Below are 25,711 nucleotides of genomic sequence, written 5' to 3'. Positions count from 1 at the left end.
GTCCAAGAAAGATAGCCAGTGAACCTGTGACAGGTTCATGGCCGCTCAGGGCTCACTGATGTGTGTAGTTAGTGAAGGAAAACCTGTCTGGTCCTATCCCACAGGAGAGCTACTGTACCACAAATTGCTGGAAATATTAATTCTGTCTATAATATGAAGTGTTTGTGCATTGCCTGGTCTGGTCATTTACGTGTGGATGGCCGAGTGTGTGTAGGTTGTTTACCTGGGGAAGAGATGACACAAGGATGCATTACATAAAGAAGGCAAGTTGGGAAACTTTGGGTCCTGGCAAATATGTGAATGTTACTTTGACACATACAACCTACCTAAATATTGTTGCAGGCCAAGTCGACCCCTTCATGGCACCAATATTCACTATGGGCAGTGGCCTTTTTCAGAGCCACACCACACTTCAAGGAGCATGGCAAAGAATTCAAGGTGTCAACTTGGCCTCTAAATACCCAGACGTCAATCCAGATGAATGTTTGTGGGATGTGCTACAAATTAGTGATTAGTGAACCGGTTCATCCTGCTTTGATCCAACATAGTTCCTTCATCTACATAACTCAGATTCAAAGCAGGACAAAACAGTTCAACAAATCTCCAGTAAAAATACAGATCAGATACATTGAGGTCCCATGTTGCCATTTACAGAACTTATAGACTCTGCTGCTAATGTTTTAGCGCCAGATACCACGATACAGTCAGGTCCATAAATATTGGGACATCAACACAATTGTAACATTTTTGGCTCTATACACCACCACAATGGATTTGAAATGAAACAAACAAGATGTGCTTTAACTGCAGACTGTCAGCTTTAATTTGAGGGTATTTACATCCAAATCAGGGGAACGGTGTAGGAATTACAACAGTTTGCATATGTGCCTCCCACTTGTTAAGGAACCAAAAGTAATGGGACAATTGGCTTCTCAGCTGTTCCATGGCCAAGTGTGTGTTATTCCCTCATTATCCCAATTACAATGAGCAGATAAAAGGTCCAGATTTAATTTCAAGTGTGCTATTTGCATTTGGAATCTGTTGCTGTCAACTCTCAAGATGAGATCCAAAGAGCTGTCACTATCAGTGAAGCAAGCCATCATTAGGCTGAAAAAAACTAAATAAACCCATTAGAGAGATAGCAAAAACATTAGGCGTGGCCAAAACAACTGTTTGGAACATTCTTAAAAAGAAAGAACGCATCGGTGAGCTCAGCAACACCAAAAGACCTGAAAGACCACGAAAAACAACTGTGGTGGATGACCGAAGAATTCTTTCTCTGGTGAAGAAAACACCCTTCACAACAGTTGGCCAGATCAAGAACACTCTCCAGGAGGTAGGTGTATGTGTGTCGAAGTCAACAATCAAGAGAAGACTTCACCAGAGTGAATACAGAGGGTTCACCACAAGATGTAAACTATCGGTGAGCCTCAAAAACAGGAAGGCCAGATTAGAGTTTGCCAAACGACATCTAAAAAAGCCTTCACAGTTCTGGAACAACATCCTATGGACAGATGAGACCAACATCAACTTGTATCAGAGTGATGGGAAGAGAAGAGTATGGAGAAGGAAAGGAACTGCTTATTATCCTAAGCATACCACCTCATCAGTGAAGCATGGTGGTGGTAGTGTCATGGCGTGGGCATGTATAGCTGCCAATGGAGTTGGTTCTCTTATATTTATTGATGATGTGACTGCTGACAAAAGCAGCAGGATGAATTCTGAAGTGTTTCGGGCAATATTATCTGCTCATATTTAGCCGAATGCTTCAGAACTCATTGGACGGCGCTTCACAGTGCAGATGGACAATGACCCAAAGCATACTGCAAAAGCAACCAGAGAGTTTTTTAAGGGAAAGAAGTGGAATGTTATGCAATGGCTAAGTCAATCACCTGACCTGAATCCGATTGAGCATGCATTTCACTTGCTGAATACAAAACTGAAGGGAAAATGCCCCAAGAACAAGCAGGAACTGAAGACAGTTGCAGTAGAGGCCTGGCAGAGCATCACCAGGGATGAAACCCAGCGTCTGGTGATGTCTATGTGTTCCAGACTTCAGGCTGTAATTGACTGCAAAGAATTTGCAACCAAGTATTAAAAAGTGAAAGTTTGAGTTATGATTATTATTCTGTCCCATTACTTTTGGTTCCTTAACAAGTGGGAGGCACATATGCAAACTGTTATAATTCCTACACTGTTCACCTGATTTGGATGTAAATACCCTCAAATTAAAGCTGACAGTCTGCAGTTAAAGCACATCTTGTTCGTTTTTATTTCAAATCTATTGAGGTAGTGTATAGAGCCAAAAATTTTAGAATTGTGTCAACGTCCCAATATTAATGGACCTGACTGTACCACGAGTCCATGCATCAACAATCAGGGCTTTTATGGGGGCACAGTAGGATGATCACAATATTAAACAGGTGGTTTAAATGTTATGGCTGATTTTTGTATATTTGTAATTATGTTTAATACAATTTTATACATTTTTTTTAATTAGATTTAATTTTAAAAAAATTATACACTTTTTAAAAATTTAATAATTTTTTTTAAAATACCCGTTTACTAAGACAACCCCATTTTAAAAGAAGGCTTGCGTGGCAACCAGCTGATGTTGTGGATCTGGCTTCTCTAACCCTGGCTACAGTTGTTATTGCTAGAGGAATCCACATCTAACCATCATTTTCACTGCAGAGACCACTGAAGGTGAAATGTAGCATTAGGTGACTGCCGTTCCAATTATTGGTCATCCATGTGATGCATGAGCAGATGGGTCTGCCAGAGCAGGAGTCACTTTTACAGAATTGTTCTCTGTATTGGCTCATAGACAAAGATCTGGAGTAATGTTTAAAGTATGTGTGCTTTGTGCTGGAATTTATTGAGCCCTGAACTTCAGAGTTCTGACTTCAAAAACTGGTAAAATAGGGCTTTTGCACCTTTTGAGCTCACTTGTGCAAAATTTTTGTGAGGCTTTGCATTTTTACAACACTCAGTCTAGTTTTGAAGTTGGTGGAAAGTGGGCGTGGTTAGCTATGTTAATGAGCGGGACTTTTATTTATTTTTAAACTAAAAAGTCCCAAAGCTACTCCAGTATGGAGCTGGTGCAGCAAACTGGAGTACCCAAATGTGTTAGGTTTAAAGATGAGCTAAATTTAACAAGCAGCACACGCCGTTTGGTAAATCTGGTGCCAAGTACACCAAAGCAGATTCAAGTAAAACTGACTTCAAATATATTCTCCCCATTATCTCACAAAAGTAAAAGACTTTTTATGATTTATTTGCTTGATATACCATAATCTTAATGTTACATAGTTAATACGGTTGAAAAAAGACATACAGTTGTGTTCAAAATTATTCAACCCCCAATGCTGTAAAGGGTTTTAGGGAATTTAGTGTACATTTGTAATTGTGTTCAGAATGAAATCTTACAAGGACTTTTTAAAGAACCAAATGCAACTAAAATGACATCAATTGTTATTGTAATACAGTATTAAATGTTTTTTTGTGATTTCTTCATTGACACAATTATTCAACCCCTTAAAGACTACCACTCTTAAGAACAGAGGTTCATTCAAGTGTTTTCGATCAGGTATTGAAAACACCTGTGGATGTCAAGGAGCAGCAATCAAGCATAATAAGCCCCAATTAGGCAGATTTAAAAGGACTGTGATACTCAGCTCCTTCTAGACATTTACTGGTGTGTTTACAAACATGGTGAAGTCAAGAGAATGGTCCAGGAAGACAAGAGAAGAGGTGATTTCTCTTGTCAAGAAGGGCAATGGCTATAAGAAGATTGCAAAGATGCTAAACATAGCAAGAGACACCATAGGAAGCATCATTCGCAAATTCAAGGCAAAGGGCACTGTTAAAACGCTACCTGGTCGTGGCAGAAAGAAGATGCTGACTTCGACTGCTGTGCGCTACCTGAAGCGCAAAGTGGAGAAAAGTCCCCGTGTGACTGCTGAGGAACTGAAAAATTATTTGTCAGATGTGGGTACTGAAGTTTCAGCTCAGACAATAAGGCGCACACTGCGTAATGAAGGCCTCCATGCCAGAACTCCCAGGCGTACCCCCTTGCTGTCTCCAAAGAATAAGAAGAGTCGACTGCAGTATGTCAAAAGTCATGTGGACAAACCACAAGTTTTGGGATAGTGTTCTGTGGACTGATGAAACAAAATTAGAACTGTTTGGGCCCATGGATCAACACTATGTTCGGAGGAGGAAGAACAAGGCCTATGAAGAAAAGAACACTTTGCCTACTGTGAAGCATGGCGGGGGGTCAATCATGCTTTGGGGCTGTTTTGCTTCTACAGGTACAGGGAAGCTTCAGCGTGTGCAAGGTACCATGAATTCTCTTCAGTTCCAGGAGTTATTGGATGAAAATGTGATGCAGTCCGTCACAAACCTGAGGCTTGGGAGACGTTGGACCTTTCAACAGGACAATGATCCCAAGCATACCTCCAAGTCCACTAGAGCATGGTTGCAGATTAAAGGCTGGAACATTTTGAAGTGGCCATCGCAGTCACCAGACTTAAATCCGATTGAGAACCTCTGGTGGGACTTAAAGAAAGCAGTTGCAGCGCGCAAGCCTAAGAATGTGACTGAACTGGAGGCTTTTGCCCATGAAGAATGGGCGAAGATACCCATAGATCGCTGCAAGACACTTGTGTCAAGCTATGCTTCACGTTTAAAAGCTGTTATAACTGGAAAAGGATGTTGTACTAAGTACTAAGATTGAATGTCACTTGGGGGTTGAATAAAACTGATAATGATGTGAGCACAGAAAAGACATTTGTGGTTATTTCATTATAAATGTTATGTTATATTTGTCTGACTTACAAGTGCCTCTTTGATTTAATTGGAAACAAGATGACTGAAATGATCAAAATCAATGTCAAACTGGCCAAAACACTAAATTTCAGTGGGGGTTGAATAATTTTGAACACAACTGTAAGTCCATCAAGGTCAACCAAGAAATAGGTGGGGACCGGAATCCCAGAAGGAAGATGTTAATGCATTAAAGTGTGACATACGCGATTTCCATTTTCTCACACTTGGAACTTGGTGGAAATACTTTTAATGTCTTGATCTGCTTAATGTCCACAGAATTGGCACCAGGCCCCTTGCACGAACAGCGCCTCTTCCCCCATAGGGACATCCCTATAAATGAAAACAATTACATGACTCTTTATACAGACCTTGAGGACAATCGTTTGTATTGTTTACAAGGCTCCATCTGTAATAACCTTTGGACCTCAGAATAGAAAGTAGTAAAAACAATTACTGGTTAGGGAACATCTCCAGAACGCCTGCAGCAGTAGTATGTTCTTATATTACGAGTTTTTTTGTTGCTCAAGCTCCTAAAACATATTTACCCACTCTCCAAACCAAAATTCTATTACAGGAAGAACTATACTGGCACTGTTCATAGATGGTGCTTTGCCAACACCGTTTATGGAGGGTACTAACCTTGCAATTGTTTATGTGGGACACTCTTCTGACTTTATTGTTTATTGGGAGCACTCTGCCTTATGACATGTGTTCTGTCCCCAGATAAAGATCCAGTTGTTTCTGTCTGTTTAGCAATTGACATTGCATTTAACTGTGTTGTAATTCATTTGCATTACATTGTGTGGTAACAGCACCATCTATCGATGAGTTTAGGTATTTCATCGAGCCTGTTTTTCTCTATGCATTATGGGAGTCCCAGAGCATTGTGGGTAGTGATGGGAAGTTCGGCTCTTTTAGGTGAATCGGTTCATTTGAATCAGCTCATTCGAATGAACCGATTCATGAATCGGATCTTCGGTTCACTTGGTGAGTCAGAATGCTGAGCTGACTCGCAAGTGCCAGCCCCGCCCCTCCCCGCCCACCAACCAATCACCGACCAGAGCTGAGGGGGCAGGGCAAGCACAGCACAGTAGCAGTTCTGACTCGAGTCCTCGGAGTAGTACAGGGTCAGGGAGTCTAAATGAATCGAATGAGTCAAAAGAATCTAAAGATCCAACTCAGTTAGTGACTCATTCGATTCATTGAGTTAAAAGAGCCGAGAGTCAGACTGTAGAACAGGTTACATTACACTGTGTCATTTAATGCAGTTTATTATGTTTATTGTATCTGATAGCTCACTATAATTGTATTATCTCATATACTGAATGTATAGCAGATTATTCTGTGTTTTATGCCATGTACCATGGATATTTATGTTCTAAAATACTACTGTTTTATTCTGTAGTTTCACCTTTCCTGTCAGTCTACGAGCAATAAAGAGAACCTTAAAGCGGAACAGTCTCTTTTCTCTCAGAGGACAGAAGGTTTAGCTACATGTCAGATTACACACCGTGCTAACGTGTATGAGGACAGTATAGTGAAACGACTGCTGAGAACAAGCTCAGTGGATAACTGCCAAAGACAGCAGTGAAACGACTGCTGAGAACAAGCTCAGTGGATAACTGCCAAAGACAGCAGTGAAACGACTGCTGAGAACAAGCTCAGTGAATAACTGTCAAAGACAGCAGTGAAACAACTGCTGAGAACAAGCTCTGAAGATCAGATTGACGGAGCCGCCATTATCCACGCGAAGCCTGCATACGGATATCGCAACAGTCTCCTAACAGTCACAACATGTCCAATAGTCGAGCATCTTCCATTAAGACAAGGTCTCAGATGAGTGGCTCTAATAGGACATCGATCAGAGAAGCTGCCCCCATTGTTCGCGCAAAAGCAGAAGCTGCAAAAGCAAAAGCCAGCTTCACAGAACAAGAGATGCAGATAAAGCTGGAGAAAACGCAACTTGAAGCGACTCTAGAAAAAACTCGCCGCAGATAAAGAGACAGCAGCTGCCATAGCAGAAGCAGAATTTCTAGAAGCCACGGAACTTCAGGAAACCAAGAGTCATCGCAGCATTGTCCATCCAGAAGTTGAATACCAAGATCCAGAACAGCGTACCTTACAATACGTCTATCAGCATTCCAAGTCAGACGATGACCCAGATCCACAGCTTAATACAAAGCGGTTTGTTGACAAGGCAAGCCAACCTGCTTATTCGGATCATCAGAAAGTCGACTATCAGTCTCCTTGCAGCAGATGAGAGAATACACATCAGAGTGAAACTGCCTACAACAACTTCTCTCCAGAACAGAGAATCAGAAATCTGCCCCTGCTAAGAGAGATGCCCTTCGCTTCAGAACGGTATTACACAGATCGTATTAAACCAGAGACTTCCAACAGGTATGGCCGTGCACCACACATTCACTCTGACAACACACCACCAGCTGGTTCCAGCGCCAATCAAGCCACAATGGACTTTGCCAGGTTCCTTGCTCGACGTGAGCTGGTCACCAAGGGACTTGTAAAGTTCAGCGACCGTGCTGAGAACTATCGAGTTTGGCGAGCTTCCTTCCAAAATGCCATCAGAGACTTAGGTCTGTCATGTAGTGAGGAACTGGATCTCCTGGTAAAATGGCTGGGAAGTGAGTCCGCCGAACACGCTAGAAGGATTAGAGACATCAATGTAAATTATCCAGACATTGGTCTAAAAAGGGTCTGGGATAGACTTGATGAGGTTTATGGCGCAGCAGAGGTCATAGAAAGCGCCTTATTTAAGAGAATTGAGGACTTTCCTAAAATAGCGAACAAAGGCTATTCAAAGCTTAGAGAGTTAAGTGACTTATTAATGGAGTTGAGTGTAGCAAAGGCAGAAGGGGATCTGGTGGGATTGACATTCCTTCACACTGCTAGAGGTGTGAATCCCGTAGTTCAGAAGCTCAAATACAACCTGCAAGAGAAGTGGGTCATGTATGTTTCTCGGTATAAACAGACTTACAATGTACCATTTCCTCCATTTAATGTGTTTGTAGATTTTGTCTCTGAGCAAGCAACAATCAGAAATGATCCTAGCTTTGATTTCATGATGTCATGTGCCACCACCTCAGTCAGTAAACCTCGTAGGGCAATGGTGGAGGTCCATAAAATTAACGTTTCTTCCACAGGTTCAGTCCATAAAGAGTTCCGCTCCTATCAAGGAGGAGACAAACCTAAGGACCCGACCAGACAGTGTCCCTTACACAAAAAGCCTCATTCTCTACTTAAGTGCAGAACCTTCAGAGAAAAGTCATTGGAAGACCGCAAGACCTTCCTCAAGGAGAACAACATCTGTTTTTAATGCTGCTTTTCAACTTCACACTTCGCCAGGGACTGTGAGGTTAGTGCAAAGTGTGCCGAATGTGACAGCACAAACCATAACACAGCTCTACACCCTGGGCCACCATCGTGGGCTTCACCCAAAACCCAAGAGCATAGCGGGGAGCTGAAGGACACAAATACTGACACTTTGGCAGTTACTTCTAAATGTACAGAGGTTTGCAGAGACCTCAGGGGAGGCAGATCCTGCTCTAAAATTCCCAGGTTTACCCAGCAGATAACCGAAGCAAAGTCATCAAAGTGTATACAATTCTAAACAATCAAAGCAACAGGTCGTTAGCAAAGTCTGCCTTCTTTGATAGCTTCGACATCAAAGGACCCGATGCCCCCTACTCTCTAAGAACTTGTGCTGGTACTGTGGAAACAGCCGGAAGGAGGGCAAACGGCTTCATAGTTGAGTCCAGCGATGGTCAAGTGCGTCTGCCTTTACCAACTATACTGGAATGTAACCAGATTCCTGACAACAGGTCTGAGATACCCACACCAGAAGTAGCAGCGCATCAGCCTCACCTGAAGCGTATAAGACACCTGATCCCGAACCTTGATCCTGAAGCTCAGATAGTATTACTCCTCGGGAGGGATATCCTACAGGTCCACAAGGTTAGACAGCAGATTAATGGACCTCACAACGCTCCATACGCCCAAACACTTGACCTAGGATGTGTCATTGTAGGAGAAGTCTGTTTGGGAGGTGTACACAAACCAACAACTGTCTACAGCATGCTTACCAGTACACTTGAGAATGGACGCCCATCTCCTCCAACCATGCAAAAATCACTTCTTCATCAAGGAACTGCCTCAAAGCACTTCATCACCAGGTACCTTTGCAGGTCCCACCTACAATGACTTCGTCTGGGATGCCAATCAAGACCACCTGGGATCCACAGTCTTCCGAAAGACTAAAGAAGACAATCGTATAGCGATGTCATTCGAAGATAGACTGTTCCTAGATATAATGGAGCAGGGAATGGTGCAGGATGAAACAAGAAGTTGGGTTGCACCTCTACCCTTTAAGCCTCAAAGACATCGCTTACCCAACAATAGAAAGCAAGTTTTCAAGCGATTTGTCTCTCTCAGGCACAACCTACGAAGCAAACCTGAGATGAGAGATCACTTCTTTACCTTCATGGAAAAGATATTCCGGAACGGTCATGCAGAGCTAGCGCCTGTACTTCGAGACTTGGAAGAGCGCTGTTACCTGCCCATGTTTGGCGTGTATCACCCGAAGAAGCCAGGTCAGATCAGAGTAGTGTTTGACTCAAGTGCCAAGTGTGAAGGCGTATCATTGAACAACGTTTTGCTGTTAGGCCCGGATCTAAACAACAAGCTCATAGGAGTGCTTCTCCGTTTTCGCAGAGACTCCGTTGCATTCACGGATGATATCCAACAGATGTTCCATTGCTTCCTAGTTAAGAAGGAACATAGAAATTTCTTGAGATTCCTATGGTTCAAGGCCAACGATCCCTCTACAGATGTTACAGAGTATCGTATGAAAGTTCACATCTTCGGCAATAGTCCTTCTCCTGCAGTCGCCATCTATGGATTAAGACGCACAGCTTAGAAAGTAGAAGAAAAGTACTCTTTGTAGAGAAGGACTTCTATGTTGATGACTGTCTGAAATCAATGCCCTCAGATGAGACTGCAATCAGTCTTCTTAAAAGAACCCAGGAGATGCTCTCTCTGTCTAACCTGAGGCTACACAAGATCGCTTCTAACAGCCAGAAATTGATGGAAGCCTTTCCTTCTCAAGACCATTCAGAAGACTTGAAGGATTTAGACCTAGGCTTTGACTCACCTCCGATGCAACGGAGCCTTGGCCTACTATGGGACATAAAAGCTGATACTTTCACTTTTCCAGGTTAGCAGAGAAGAAAAACCCTTTACTCGCAGAGGAGTACTGTCGGCCATAAGCAGTTTATATGACCCACTGGGATTTGCAGCTCCTATACTCATCGAAGGTAAAGCTATGTTAAGAGACTTCACCAGAGAAGGGTCGAACTGGGACACTCCCCTTCCCATGAAGGAAAGAACCACGTGGATGGCCTGGAAGAATTCCCTTACAGCCTTATCGGATCTTCACATAGCTCGTCCATATGTTTGTGTACCAACTACCAAGATTGAGACACAAAAACGTGTTTTCTGCCATCAAGAAAACAGCCTTACAGCCTTATCGGATCTTCACATAGCTCATCCATATGTTTGTGTACCAACTACCAAGGTTGAGACACAAAAACTTTGTGTTTTCTGTGATGCTTCAGTCAAAGCAATTGCGGCTGTAGCTTACTTGAAGACGTTAGATACCAGCGGACAATGCCATGTAGGGTTCGTCATGAGTAAAGCGAAACTAACGCCACTCCAGGAACACACAATACCACGCCTGGAACTATGTGCCGCGGTGTTAGCGGTGGAGTTAGCCGAACTCATCGCTGCAGAAATGGACCTAGAGATTAAAGATTCTGAGTTCTATACAGATAGCAAGATAGTACTGGGATATATCTGTAATATCTGTAATCTGTATACGCTTCTATGTCTACGTCAACAACAGAGTTCTAAGGATCAGAAGATCTACCTCTCCTGAACAATGGAAATATGTACCTACTCATCTCAACCCTGCAGACCAAGCAACCAGATCTGTCGCTGCTGACCGTCTCAAGGATACAATTTGGTTTACAGGCCCCACCTTTTTGTATAGACCTGATGACCCAACAGTTCTCACACCCGCCGCACTGCTTACCCAAAAGACTGAACAAATTTGTGCTCCACCTGGAGAATTCAATTCCAAAGATCTTTACAAGAATCGATGGAGACAAGTACAGAGTCTCTCAAACTCGTTCTGGGACAAGTGGAAAAAGCAATACATTCCCACTCTGCAACCAAGGAGAAAGTGGCAAACCAGCAAGCCTAACCTCCAGACTGGAGATGTAGTCCTAATGAAAGACTGCCAGTCACGAAGAAATGAGTGGCCGTTAGGTCTTGTGACTAAGACATTCCCAAGTAAGGACGGAATTAATACGCAAAGTAGAATTGAAAATACGGAGACAGGGAGAGACCAAATTGTTCCTCAGACCAGTAGGCGAACTCGTTCTACTGTTTGCACCCAACAAATACAATAGTGACGTTGGTTGACGTCAAACGGGGAGTGTTCTGTCCCCAGATAAAGATCCAGTTGTTTCTGTCTGTTTAGCAATTGACATTGCATTTAACTGTGTTTGCATTACATTGTGTGGTAACAGCACCATCTATTGATGAGTTTAGGTATTTCATCTAGCCTGTTTTTCTCTATGCATTATGGGAGTCCCAGAGCATTGTGGGTAGTTCCTGGTTCTTACTAGTCTTGTGCTGGTACAGCAAGCAGCCACCATCTTATGTCTCAGGAGCCATACACTCTCACTGGGTTTCCTGCCACATCATCTGTTATTCAGCCTGTTTTTGAGCATAGTCGGTAAGAGCACTATCTATGTGTCATTTAATGCAGTTTATTATGTTTATTGTATCTGATAGCTCACTATCATTGTATTATCTCATATACTGAATGTATAGCAGATTATTCTGTGTCTTATGCCATGTACCATGGATATTTATGTTCTAAAATACTACTGTTTTATTCTGTAGTTTCACCTTTCCTGTCAGTCTATGTGTCACGGCTGAGGATGGGGGAAATCCTCAGCCGTGCGGTGATGGAAGATGTCCAGTCGCTACTCGCCAGGAACACAGAATCAGGGAGCAGGTCACCTCCTGTTGCGTCCCTAACGCTGACCCTGTCTCCTACCTGCATGGGCCGACCTTGATGGTAGGAGGACCCATGCGCAGGAACCTCAGATCCCTGACTTACCCTCCGACCGGTCCCTGGGCTAAGGAGCAGGGTAAGACAACCCACTCCTCCTAGGCACGGAGGAGCAGGAGTCTCACTGGCCAAGCAGCATGAAGAAGGGGGTACATAAACAGGACTATGGATAAGACAGGTGAACCACACAGTTCCACACAAACCTGTCTCAGCCTTGCTGACTGGAACCCGTGCTAAGGAAAGGCTGTCCACACAGACAAACGACAGTGCATACATACACGCACACAAACTCCAAAGGGACCGCACACATACCTGTTGTCCACGGCAACCGCACTTGAGGCATACAACATCAAGCCTCAAGCTGCGGTTGAAACAACAACCCAAACCGCAGGCAACTGTATGCGGCTCCCAAGGAGTCACGGCCAAAACTGTGGCCGTGACACTATGAGCAATAAAGAGAACCTTAAAGCGGAACAGTCTCTTTTCTCTCAGAGGACAGAAGGTTTAGCTACATGTCAGATTACACACCGTGCTAACGTGTATGAGGACAGTATAACATGGGAGGAACGAATCAACGACAATTCGCATACGGAGCAGTGGGTGACTCTGATGAGAGTACCTGTACACGTAGCGCCTGTTTTCTACAATATCATTGAGAGTTTATTTATTTGGTATGATTTGAAGTTCTTCCTTCACATCACAATACCTCAAGGTATAGGTTGACACAGTGGTCTGATGGTGGGGATCAATAATTGGAGTCTTAGGCTACTTTCATACTCGCGTTTTGGCTTTCCGTTTGTGAGATCCATCTTGGGCTCTCACAAGCGGTCCAAAACCCTAATCCATGGTGATGGATCATGTGATGGACCATGTGATGAGCGCAGTGACGTCATCAAAGGTCCTTTTCCTGTGCACAGCAAAGATGAAGACAGAAGAGAAGCTGGGCTGCGCGAACAAGTGGATTAAGGTGAGTTAAATATTTTTATTTATTTTTTAACCCCTCCAGCCCTATTGTACTAAGCATTCTGTATTAAGAATGCTATTATTTTCCCTTTATAACCATGTTATAAGGGAAAATAATAAAATCTACAAAACACCAAACCCGAACTTCTGTGAAGAAATCCGGGTTCGGGTCAGGGTACCAAACATGCAAAACGCATAACAATGTTTTGCACTCACGCAGAAAAATTGCGCATTTTCCCGCAACACACCCGCATCTTATCCGGTCCAAAAACATGACGCCCATGTGAAAGAGGCCTTAGGATTAGCAGATAAATTGAAGGTGAAATCAGGCATTTTTTAATGAATGGTGTGACAATCAGGTGTGAGTGGCTGACCTGTTTTATTTAACCACCTCAGCCCCCAGTGCTTAAACACCCTGAAAGACCAGGCCACTTTTTACACTTCTGACCTACACTACTTTCACCGTTTATTGCTCGGTCATGCAACTTACCACCCAAATGAATTTTACCTCCTTTTCTTCTTACTAATAGAGCTTTCATTTGGTGGTATTTCATTGCTGCTGACATTTTTACTTTTTTTGTTATTAATCGAAATTTAACGATTTTTTTGCAAAAAAATGACATTTTTCACTTTCAGTTGTAAAATTTTGCAAAAAAAACGACATCCATATATAAATTTTGCTCTAAATTTATTGTTCTACATGTCTTTGATAAAAAAAAAATGTTTGGGTAAAAAAAAAATGGTTTGGGTAAAAGTTATAGCGTTTACAAACTATGGTACAAAAATGTGAATTTCCGCTTTTTGAAGCAGCTCTGACTTTCTGAGCACCTGTCATGTTTCCTGAGGTTCTACAATGCCCAGACAGTACAAACACCCCACAAATGACCCCATTTCGGAAAGTACACACCCTAAGGTATTCGCTGATGGGCATAGTGAGTTCATAGAACTTTTTATTTTTTGTCACAAGTTAGCGGAAAATGATGATTTTTTTTTTTTTTTTCTTACAAAGTCTCATATTCCACTAACTTGTGACAAAAAATAAAAAGTTCTATGAACTCACTATGCCCATCAGCGAATACCTTGGGGTCTCTTCTTTCCAAAATGGGGTCACTTGTGGGGTGGTTATACTGCCCTGGCATTCTAGGGGCCCAAATGTGTGGTAAGGAGTTTGAAATCAAATTCTGTAAAAAATGACCTGTGAAATCCGAAAGGTGCTCTTTGGAATATGGGCCCCTTTGCCCACCTAGGCTGCAAAAAAGTGTCACACATCTGGTATCTCCGTACTCAGGAGAAGGTGGGGAATGTGTTTTGGGGTGTCATTTTATATATACCCATGCTGAGTGAGAGAAATATCTTGGTCAAATGCCAACTTTGTGTAAAAAAAATGGGAAAAGTTGTCCTTTGCCAAGATATTTCTCTCACCCAGCATGGGTATATGTAAAATGACACCCCAAAACACATTCCCCAACTTCTCCTGAGTATGGAGATACCAGATGTGTGACACTTTTTTGCAGCCTAGGTGGGCAAAGGGGCCCATATTCCAAAGAGCACCTTTCGGATTTCACAGGTCATTTTTTACAGAATTTGATTTCAAACTCCTTACCACACATTTGGGCCCCTAGAATGCCAGGGCAGTATAACTACCCCACAAATGACCCCATTTTGGAAAGAAGACACCCCAAGGTATTCCGTGAGGGGCATGGCAAGTTCCTAGAATTTTTTATTTTTTGTCACAAGTTAGTGGAAAATGATGATTATTTTTTTATTTATTTTTTTCATACAAAGTCTCATATTCCACTAACTTGTGACAAAAAATAAAAACTTCCATGAACTCACTATGCCCATCAGCGAATACCTTGGGGTCTCTTCTTTCCAAAATGGGGTCACTTGTGGGGTAGTTATACTGCCCTGGCATTCTAGGGGCCCAAATGTGTGGTAAGGAGTTTGAAATCAAATTCTGTAAAAAATGACCTGTGAAATCCGAAAGGTGCTCTTTGGAATATGGGCCCCTTTGCCCACCTAGGCTGCAAAAAAGTGTCACACATCTGGTATCTCTGTATTCAGGAGAAGTTGAGGAATGTGTTTTGGGGTGTCTTTTTACATATACCCATGCTGGGTGAGATAAATATCTTGGTCAAATGCCAACTTTGTATAAAAAAATGGGAAAAGTTGTCTTTTGCCAAGATATTTCTCTCACCCAGCATGGGTATATGTAAAATGACACCCCAAAACACATTCCCCAACTTCTCCTGAATACGGCGATACCAGATGTGTGACACTTTTTTGCAGCCTAGGTGGGCAAAGGGGCCCATATTCCAAAGAGCACCTTTCGGATTTCACAGGTCATTTTTTACAGAATTTGATTTCAAACTCCTTACCACACATTTGGGCCCCTAGAATGCCAGGGCAGTATAACTACCCCACAAGTGACCCCATTTTGGAAAGAAGAGACCCCAAGGTATTCGCTGATGGGCATAGTGAGTTCATGGAAGTTTTTATTTTTTGTCACAAGTTAGTGGAATATGAGACTTTGTATGAAAAAAAAAAAAAAAAAATCAGCATTTTCCACTAACTTGTGACAAAAAATAAAAAATTCTAGGAACTCGCCATGCCCCTCACGGAATACCTTGGGGTGTCTTCTTTCCAAAATGGGGTCACTTGTGGGGTAGTTATACTGCCCTGGCATTTTCCAGGGGCCCTAATGTGTGGTAAGTAGGTAAATGACCTGTGAAATCCTAAAGGTGCTCTTTGGAATATGGGCCCCTTTGCCCACCTAGGCTGCAAAAAAGTGTCACACATGTGGTATCGCCGTATTCAGGAGAAGTTGGGGAATGTGTTTTGGGGTGTCATTTTACATATACCCTTGCTGGGTGAGAGAAATATCTTGACAAAAGACAACTTTTCCCATTTTTTTTATACAAAGTTGGCATTTGACCAAGATATTTCTCTCACCCAGCATGGGTATATGTAAAATGACACCCCAAAACACATTCCCCAACTTCTCCTGAGTACGGCGATACCAGATGTGTGACACTTTTTTGCAGCCTAGATGCGCAAAGGTGCCCAAATTCCTTTTAGGAGGGCATTTTTAGACATTTGGATACCAGACTTCTTCTCACGCTTTGGGGCCCCTAGAATGCCAGGGCAGTATAAATACCCCACATGTGACCCCATTTTGGAAAGAAGACACCCCAATGTATTCAATGAGGGGCATGGCGAGTTCATCGAATTTTTTTTTTTTTGGCACAAGTTAGCGGAAATTGATATTTTTAATTTTTTTCTCACACAGTCTCCCGTTCCGCTAACTTGGGACAAAAATTTCAATCTTTCATGGACTCAATATGCCCCTCACGGAATACCTGGGGGTGTCTTCTTTCCGAAATGGGGTCACATGTGGGGTATTTATACTGCCCTGGCATTCTAGGGGCCCTAAAGCGTGAGAAGAAGTCTGGAATATAAATGTCTAAAAAATTTTACGCATTTGGATTCCGTGAGGGGTATGGGGAGTTCATGTGAGATTTAATTTTTTGACACAAGTTAGTGGAATATGAGACTTTGTAAGAAAAAAAAAAAAATAATTCCGCTAACTTGGGCCAAAAAAATGTCTGAATGGAGCCTTACAGAGGGGTGATCAATGACAGGGGGGGTGATCAATGACAGGGGGGGTGATCAATGACAGGGGGGTGATCAATGACAGGGGTGTGATCAATGACAGGGGGGTGATCAATGACAGGGGGGTGATCAGGGAGTCTATATGGGGTGATCACCACAGTCATTGATCACGCCCCTGTAAGGCTTCATTCAGACGTCCGGATGCGTTTTGCGGATCCGATCCATCTATCAGTGCATCCGTAAAAATCATGCGGACATCTGAATGGAGCTTTACAGGGGGGTAATCAATGACAGGGGGGTAATCAATGACAGGGGGGTGATCAGGGAGTCTATATGGGGTGATCACCACAGTCATTGATCACGCCCCTGTAAGGCTTCATTCAGACGTCCGGATGCGTTTTGCGGATCCGATCCATCTATCAGTGCATCCGTAAAAATCATGCGGACATCTGAATGGAGCTTTACAGGGGGGTAATCAATGACAGGGGGGTAATCAATGACAGGGGGGTGATCAGGGAGTCTATATGGGGTGATCACCACAGTCATTGATCACACCCCTGTAAGGCTTCATTCAGACGTCCGGATGCGTTTTGCGGATCCGATCCATCTATCAGTGCATCCGTAAAAATCATGCGGACATCTGAATGGAGCTTTACAGGGGGGTAATCAATGACAGGGGGGTGATCAGGGAGTCTATATGGGGTGATCACCACAGTCATTGATCATGCCCCTGTAAGGCTTCATTCAGACGTCCGGATGCGTTTTGCGGATCCGATCCATCTATCAGTGGATCCGTAAAAATCATGCGGACGTCTGAATGGAGCTTTACAGGGGGGTAATCAATGACAGGGGGGTGATCAGGGAGTCTATATGGGGTGATCACCACAGTCATTGATCACGCCCCTGTAAGGCTTCATTCAGACGTCCGGATGCGTTTTGCGGATCCGATCCATCTATCAGTGCATCCGTAAAAATCATGCGGACATCTGAATGGAGCTTTACAGGGGGGTAATCAATGACAGGGGGGTGATCAGGGAGTCTATATGGGGTGATCACCACAGTCATTGATCATGCCCCTGTAAGGTTTCATTCAGACGTCCGGATGCGTTTTGCGGATCCGATCCATCTATCAGTGGATCCGTAAAAATCATGCGGACGTCTGAATGGAGCTTTACAGGGGGGTGATCAATGACAGGGGTGTAATCAATGACAGGGGGGTGATCAGGGAGTCTATATGGGGTGATCACCACAGTCATTCATCATGCCCCTGTAAGGCTTCATTCAGACGTCCGGATGCGTTTTGCGGATCCGATCCATCTATCAGTGCATCCGTAAAAATCATGCGGACATCTGAATGGAGCTTTACAGGGGGGTGATCAGGGAGTCTATATGGGGTGATCACCACAGTCATTGATCATGCCCCTGTAAGGCTTCATTCAGACGTCCGGATGCGTTTTGCGGATCCGATCCATCTATCAGTGGATCCGTAAAAATCATGCGGACGTCTGAATGGAGCTTTACAGGGGGGTAATCAATGACAGGGGGGTAATCAATGACAGGGGGGTGATCAGGGAGTCTATATGGGGTGATCACCACAGTCATTGATCACGCCCCTGTAAGGCTTCATTCAGACGTCCGGATGCGTTTTGCGGATCCGATCCATCTATCAGTGCATCCGTAAAAATCATGCAGACATCTGAATGGAGCTTTACAGGGGGGTGATCAATGACAGGGGTGTAATCAATGACAGGGGGGTGATCAGGGAGTCTATATGGGGTGATCACCACAGTCATTCATCATGCCCCTGTAAGGCTTCATTCAGACGTCCGGATGCGTTTTGCGGATCCGATCCATCTATCAGTGCATCCGTAAAAATCATGCGGACATCTGAATGGAGCTTTACAGGGGGGTGATCAGGGAGTCTATATGGGGTGATCACCACAGTCATTGATCATGCCCCTGTAAGGCTTCATTCAGACGTCCGGATGCGTTTTGCGGATCCGTCCATCTATCAGTGGATCCGTAAAAATCATGCGGACGTCTGAATGGAGCTTTACAGGGGGGTAATCAATGACAGGGGGGTAATCAATGACAGGGGGGTGATCAGGGAGTCTATATGGGGTGATCACCACAGTCATTGATCACGCCCCTGTAAGGCTTCATTCAGACGTCCGGATGCGTTTTGCGGATCCGATCCATCTATCAGTGCATCCGTAAAAATCATGCGGACATCTGAATGGAGCTTTACAGGGGGGTAATCAATGACAGGGGGGTGATCAGGGAGTCTATATGGGGTGATCACCACAGTCATTGATCATGCCCCTGTAAGGTTTCATTCAGACGTCCGGATGCGTTTTGCGGATCCGATCCATCTATCAGTGGATCCGTAAAAATCATGCGGACGTCTGAATGGAGCTTTACAGGGGGGTGATCAATGACAGGGGTGTAATCAATGACAGGGGGGTGATCAGGGAGTCTATATGGGGTGATCACCACAGTCATTCATCATGCCCCTGTAAGGCTTCATTCAGACGTCCGGATGCGTTTTGCGGATCCGATCCATCTATCAGTGCATCCGTAAAAATCATGCGGACATCTGAATGGAGCTTTACAGGGGGGTGATCAGGGAGTCTATATGGGGTGATCACCACAGTCATTGATCATGCCCCTGTAAGGCTTCATTCAGACGTCCGGATGCGTTTTGCGGATCCGATCCATCTATCAGTGCATCCGTAAAAATCATGCAGACATCTGAATGGAGCTTTACAGGGGGGTGATCAATGACAGGGGTATAATCAATGACAGGGGGGTGATCAGGGAGTCTATATGGGGTGATCACCACAGTCATTCATCATGCCCCTGTAAGGCTTCATTCAGACGTCCGGATGCGTTTTGCGGATCGGATCCATCTATCAGTGCATCCGTAAAAATCATGCGGACATCTGAATGGAGCTTTACAGGGGGGTGATCAATGACAGGGGGGTGATCAGGGAGTCTATATGGGGTGATCACCACAGTCATTGATCATGCCCCTGTAAGGCTTTATTCAGACGTCCGGATGCGTTTTGCGGATCGGATCCATCTATCAGTGCATCCGTAAAAATCATGCGGACATCTGAATGGAGCTTTACAGGGGGGTAATCAATGACAGGGGGGTGATCACCACAGACATTGATCATGCCCCTGTAAGGCTTCATTCAGACGTCCGGATGCGTTTTGCGGATCGGATCCATCTATCAGTGCATCCGTAAAAATCATGCGGACATCTGAATGGAGCTTTACAGGGGGGTGATCAGGGAGTCTATATGGGGTGATCACCACAGTCATTGATCATGCCCCTGTAAGGCTTCATTCAGACGTCCGGATGCGTTTTGCGGATCCGATCCATCTATCAGTGGATCCGTAAAAATCATGCGGACGTCTGAATGGAGCTTTACAGGGGGGTAATCAATGACAGGGGGGTAATCAATGACAGGGGGGTGATCAGGGAGTCTATATGGGGTGATCACCACAGTCATTGATCACGCCCCTGTAAGGCTTCATTCAGACGTCCGGATGCGTTTTGCGGATCCGATCCATCTATCAGTGGATCCGTAAAAATCATGCGGACGTCTGAATGGAGCTTTACAGGGGGGGTGATCAATGACAGGGGGGTGATCAATGACAGGGGGGAAATCAATGACAGGGGGGTGATCAGGGAGTCTATATGGGGTGATCAGGGGCCTAATAAGGGGTTAATAAGTGACGGGGGGGGGGGGGTGTAGTGTAGTGGTGCTTGGTGCTACTTTACTGAGCTACCTGTGTCCTCTGGTGGTCGATCCAAACAAAGGGGACCACCAGAGGACCAGGTAGCAGGTATATTAGACGCTGTTATCAAAACAGCGTCTAATATACCTGTTAGGGGTTAAAAAAAACACATCTCCAGCCTGCCAGCGAACGATCGCCGCTGGCAGGCTGGAGATCAACTCTCTTACCTTCCGTTCCTGTGAGCGCGCCTGTGTGCGCGCGTTCACAGGAAATCTCGCGTCTCGCGAGATGACGCGTATATGCGTCCAGGCGGAATGAATCAACCACCTCCAGGACGCGTCTGTGCGTACAGCGGTCCGGAGGTGGTTAAAGAACAGGTATCTATCAAAGTTTAACCTTCACATGTTAGTGCAAGTGTATTACAGCACGAATTTCTGAGGACCTTAGAAGAAGAGTTATTGATATTCAGGCTGGAAAGGGTCACAGAACTATGTCTAAAGAGTTTAGCCACCACCAATCCACAGTCAGACGATTATGTACTAATTTAACATAAAGACCATCAAGTGTAGCAAGGTAAAAGTATTAACAATCAAAACACAAAGTGTACCTTAGACCAACAGGACACTAAAAAAGTGGCCACCAGCCACCAATGGTGTCCCTTTCCCAATGCATTTTGCAAAGAATGCTCCTGTTTTGCTTGTTTAAGTACTTTTTGCCTTGCTATAGTTGATAGTCTTTACATTATCATCTGTGAATCATTTTTTTAAGCTATTGAGCATCAGACTACCGGATCAAACATATGATTATGAACAGACTGGGGGCTACTATAAGGTAATGCTGGCGGTTTTATATGCGTTTTTGAGGTGACAAGTTCCCTTTAACTGATATTTGGTCTGACGGCATCATAAGTTTGTCCACCAGGTGTCCCCATAGTCTATCTGATTTCATTTGTTGCAGTATGGATTCATTTTAACATTTATGTATTTTTATGCTATTTATTGAATAAAGATTATATTTAATTTGGAGTGGTAGACATGTTTCTTTTTTGGTAGGATTTGGTATTTTCATGTTACCCCAAGTAAACAACAGGTGTTTGATCCATGAATCGCCCAATACATTTCCTGGTTCAATTAGAATTGGTATTTAAACATTCTAAATCTTTTGTAATGTGTGCAGTCCTAGATCTGCTGTTTGATGGTGCTGTACCAGTAAGGAGGGGACTAGAGGTGCAGGGCAGGCTAGACAGGTGCATGTAGTGGGAGATTCAGCTATTCGGAATGCAGATAGGGCGATCTGTCACAATGACCAGAATTGTAAAATGGTATGTTGTCTTCCTGGCAACATAAAAATAAAAAATCCCCTACCCACACTTTTATAATTGGGTAAAAATGAAAAAAATTAAATACTCTACATATGTTTGGTATCGACATGTCTGTAACGACCTTATCAATAAAAGGATCATGTTACTTTTACTGCATAGTGAACACTATTAAAAAATACAAAAATAAAAACTATGATTGAATTGCAATTTTCCCACTTCAATAATGAGGTATAAAAAATGATTTCAAAAGTTATATGTACCCCAAATTAGTACCAATAAACCGTCCCCTCATCGGCAAAAAATAAGCCCCTATACGAGACAATCTCCCCCCCCCCCAAAAAAAAAATGGCTTTCAGAAAATGGAGACACAAAAACATGATATTTTTTTTCCAAAAATGCTTTTATTGTGTACAACCGAAATAAAATAAGGAAATTGGACATAATAGGTATCGCCGCGTCCGTAACAACCTGTTCTATAAAAATGTCTCATGATCTACCCACTAAGGTGAATGCCGTAGAAAAAAAGAATTGTGCCAAAAAAGCTATTTTTTGTTACCTTACATCAAAAAAAGCATTATGCCAAGCGATCAAAAAGTCCAATATAAACCAAAATAGTACCAATCAAACCATCACCTCATCCTGCAAAAAAATGACCCCCTACATGAGACATTCACCCAAAAAATAAAAATAAATATGGCTTTCAGAAAATGGAGACACAAAAATGTTTTTTTTCAAAAATGTAAAACCGAAATAAAATAAGAAAAATAGACATAAGTATCGCCACATCCGTAACAACCTGCCCTATAAAAATATCTTATTATCAACCCCCTAAGGTGAATGCCGTAAAAAAAAAAAAAATGGAAAATGGAGACAGAAAAACATGATTTTTTTTTTCAAAAACGCTTTCATTGTTTAAAACCAAAATTAAATAAGAAAAATAGACATAATAATAGGTATTGCCGTGTCCATAACAACTTGCTATATAAAATATCTCATGATCTACCCCCTTAAGGTGAATGGTATAAAAAAAAACTGCAAAAAAGCGTTGCATCAAAAAAAGAGTAATTCCAAGCGATCAAAAAGTCCAATATAGACCAAAATAGTACCAATCAAACCATTACCTCACCCTGCAAAAAATGAGCCCCTACATAAGACAATTGGCCAAAAAAAAAGGCTTTCAGAAAATGGAGACACAAAAACATGATTTTTTTTCTTTTTCAAAAATGCTTTTATTGTGTAAAACGGAAATAAAATAAAAAAAATAGACATATTAGGTATCGCCACGTTTGTAACTACCTGCTGTATAAGTGTGAAACCCATAGGTAAGCTGGACCTTGTTCTATGGATTTTTTGTTGTTTCTACAATAAAGTTTCTACATTTTATGAAGCATATTTGGTGAACTGGAATTAATTATGTAGGAAAAGTATTTTGTAAAACCTAGAAAGTGGAAGGGGTTTGCCTTTGTGTAAAGTCCTGTCTAAAGCCTATATTCCGGGAAGATATAAGTGAGGGAACTGAACATGTGAAGTCACTGTGGGTAGAAACACACGTAGGCAAAAAACAATAATAAAATACTAATAGGAGTTTGTTATAAACCACCTAATAGAACACGGTGCAGATAAATTCTAACTACTAAGGCTACATGCACACAAATGTATTTTGTTTCTTTATTATTTTTTTTTTTTTGTGAATTGGATGAGGAGCCCCGCAAAAAATATAGAGCATGTCTAAGGCTACTTTCACACTAGCGTTCGGGGCTCCGCTCGTGAGCTCCGTTTGAAGGGGCTCACGAGCGGCCCCGAACGCATCCGTACTGCCCTAATGCATTCTGAGTGGACGCGGATCCGCTGAGAATGCATCCGCCTGCCAGCGCTCAGCCTCCGCCCCGCTCAGTGAGCGGACACCTGAACGCTGCTTGCAGCGTTCGGGTGTCCGCCTGGCCGTGCGGAGGCGAGCGGATCCGTCCAGACTTACAATGTAAGTCAATGGGGACGGATCCGCTTGAAGATGACACCATATGGCTCAATCTTCAAGCGGATCCGTTCCCCATTGACTTACAATGTAAAGTCTGAACGGATCCGCTCAGACAACTTTCACACTTAGAAAATTTTCTAAGTTTTAATGCAGACGCATCCGTTCTGAACGGATGCGAACATCTGCATTATCAGAGCGGATCCGTCTGATGAAACATCAGACGGATCCGCTCCGAACGCTAGTGTGAAAGTAGCCTTATTCTTGTCCTTTTTGTGGATAAGGATAGGCATTGTTACAATGGATCCACCATCTGTTGCTCCTAGAGGCCCATTTGCATATATTAAAACATCATTTTTCACATCATTTTTCTCAGAAATGCGGGCACATATGAACATGGGACCAACACAGATGTTTTCAGCTGCCAAGTGCACATGTAACAGGTCAGCTAGTTTCATAGGTACAAATCTGCTGATAGATGCCCTTTAGGGTCCATTCACACGTCCATGTTTTGCGGTCCGCAAATTGCAGATCCGCAAAACACTGACACCGGCCATGTGTGGACTGCACATGTCTGGCACTATAATAGAAATGCTTTTTCTTGTGTGTGTCTGCGGACAAGAATAGGACATGTTCTATTTTTTTGCGGGGCCGCGGAACGGAAGTGCGGATGCGGACAGCACACTGTGTGCAGTTCGCAGCTTTTCTGGCCCCATTAAAAATGAATGGGTCCGCACCAGTTCCGCAAAATTGCAGAACGGATGCGAACCCATTTTGCGGACGTGTGAATGGACCCTTAACATCATAGAAGAGGCTTAGTCATGTGTCTGGTCACAAGACCCTTCATCAGCCATCATCTTATTGACAGAACCTCTATGCGGACAACACAAAACATTTGCCTAAAAAGGGGACATGGCTTATAAAATATAACAAACAGCACGGACTATCAACAAAAGCTATATTAGTAAGGCCTCCTGCACACGACCGTATGGCTTTTTAAGTGTTTTGAGGTCCGTTTTTCACGGATCCGTTGTTCCGTTTTTTGTTTCCGTTGTGTTTTCGTTTCTGTTCTGTTTTTCCGTTCCGTTTTTCCGTATGGCATATACAATATACAGTAATTACATAGATAAAATTGGGCTGGGCATAACATTTTCAATAGATGGTTTTGCAAAAAACGGAACGGAAACGGAAGACATACGGATGCATTTCCGTATGTGTTCCGTTTTTTGCGGACCCATTGACTTGAATGTAGCCACGGAACGTGATTTGCGGGCAATAATAGGACATGTTCTATCTTTAAACGGAACGGAAAAACGGAAATACGGAAACGGAATGCATACGGAGTACATTCTGTTTTTTTGTGGAACCATTGAAATGGTCCGTATACGGAACGCAAAAAAACGCCAGTAAACGGGGAAAAAAAAACGGTTGTGTGCAGGAGGCCTAAGCCACATAGTCATCTTACATACACATTGGTCACAAGTAACCAGAAACTGACGAGCTCATTTTAGTCTGATTAACAGCCTAGAGGATCAAAGGGAAAGACAGTACTTTCCAAGGGTTTCCTTTCCTGCCCAGCATTTTCATAAGGCATGCCCTATTGGTGGCAGAAGTATACCACTCTGGCAGCTTCGCCGCCACAATATGTATGTGTGTAGATAGATAATAGATAGATATGAGATAGATAGATAGATATGACATAGATAGAATGAGATAGATATTATATAGATAGATATGAAATAGATTTTATATATATATATATATATATATATATATATAATGTATTTAGAAGGACTTACCTTGCACACATGACTGAAGTAAGAACAGTGAACAGAGGACAACAATCACTGCTCTGTACATTGTGATGGATGAATGCAGACGGTGATGCTAAAGTGGAAGAGGTAACTAACATACAGTGAGTATGTATATATCCTACATTCCCTCCCACTGAAATCAAACAATGGGAAAATCCCATAGACTGATCTAACTGGGACTTTTGGATATTCTCAAGTTCTCATTTCCTTGAAAAGACAGATGATATCAGAAAAGGAGCACCATAAACAGCCTAGTAATAATTATCATGATAGAAAGCAAAAGTAGAAAAAAAAAA

The 25,711-nt window shown here is 43.1% G+C and overlaps 1 protein-coding gene across 1 annotated transcript in view; it reads right to left on the bottom strand.

The window, feature by feature from the left end:
* Positions 1-25,506, bottom strand: part of LOC120989693 (C-X-C motif chemokine 11-like) — a 31,545-nt gene extending 6,039 nt beyond the window's left edge. Inside the window, exons 1-2 of the mRNA XM_040417950.1 lie at positions 25,401-25,506; positions 5,034-5,160 (exon numbers count right to left, since the gene is read on the bottom strand). Of these exons, the coding sequence (XP_040273884.1) occupies positions 5,034-5,160; positions 25,401-25,461 (188 nt within the window). The 5' untranslated portion in view covers positions 25,462-25,506. The remainder of the gene's footprint in view (positions 1-5,033; positions 5,161-25,400) is intronic.
* Positions 25,507-25,711: the final 205 nt, after the last annotated feature.

Source organism: Bufo bufo, chromosome 2, assembly GCF_905171765.1.
Source record: "Bufo bufo chromosome 2, aBufBuf1.1, whole genome shotgun sequence".
Classification (NCBI taxonomy): domain Eukaryota; kingdom Metazoa; phylum Chordata; class Amphibia; order Anura; family Bufonidae; genus Bufo; species Bufo bufo.
This window is presented reverse-complemented; position numbering and strand designations above follow the sequence as displayed.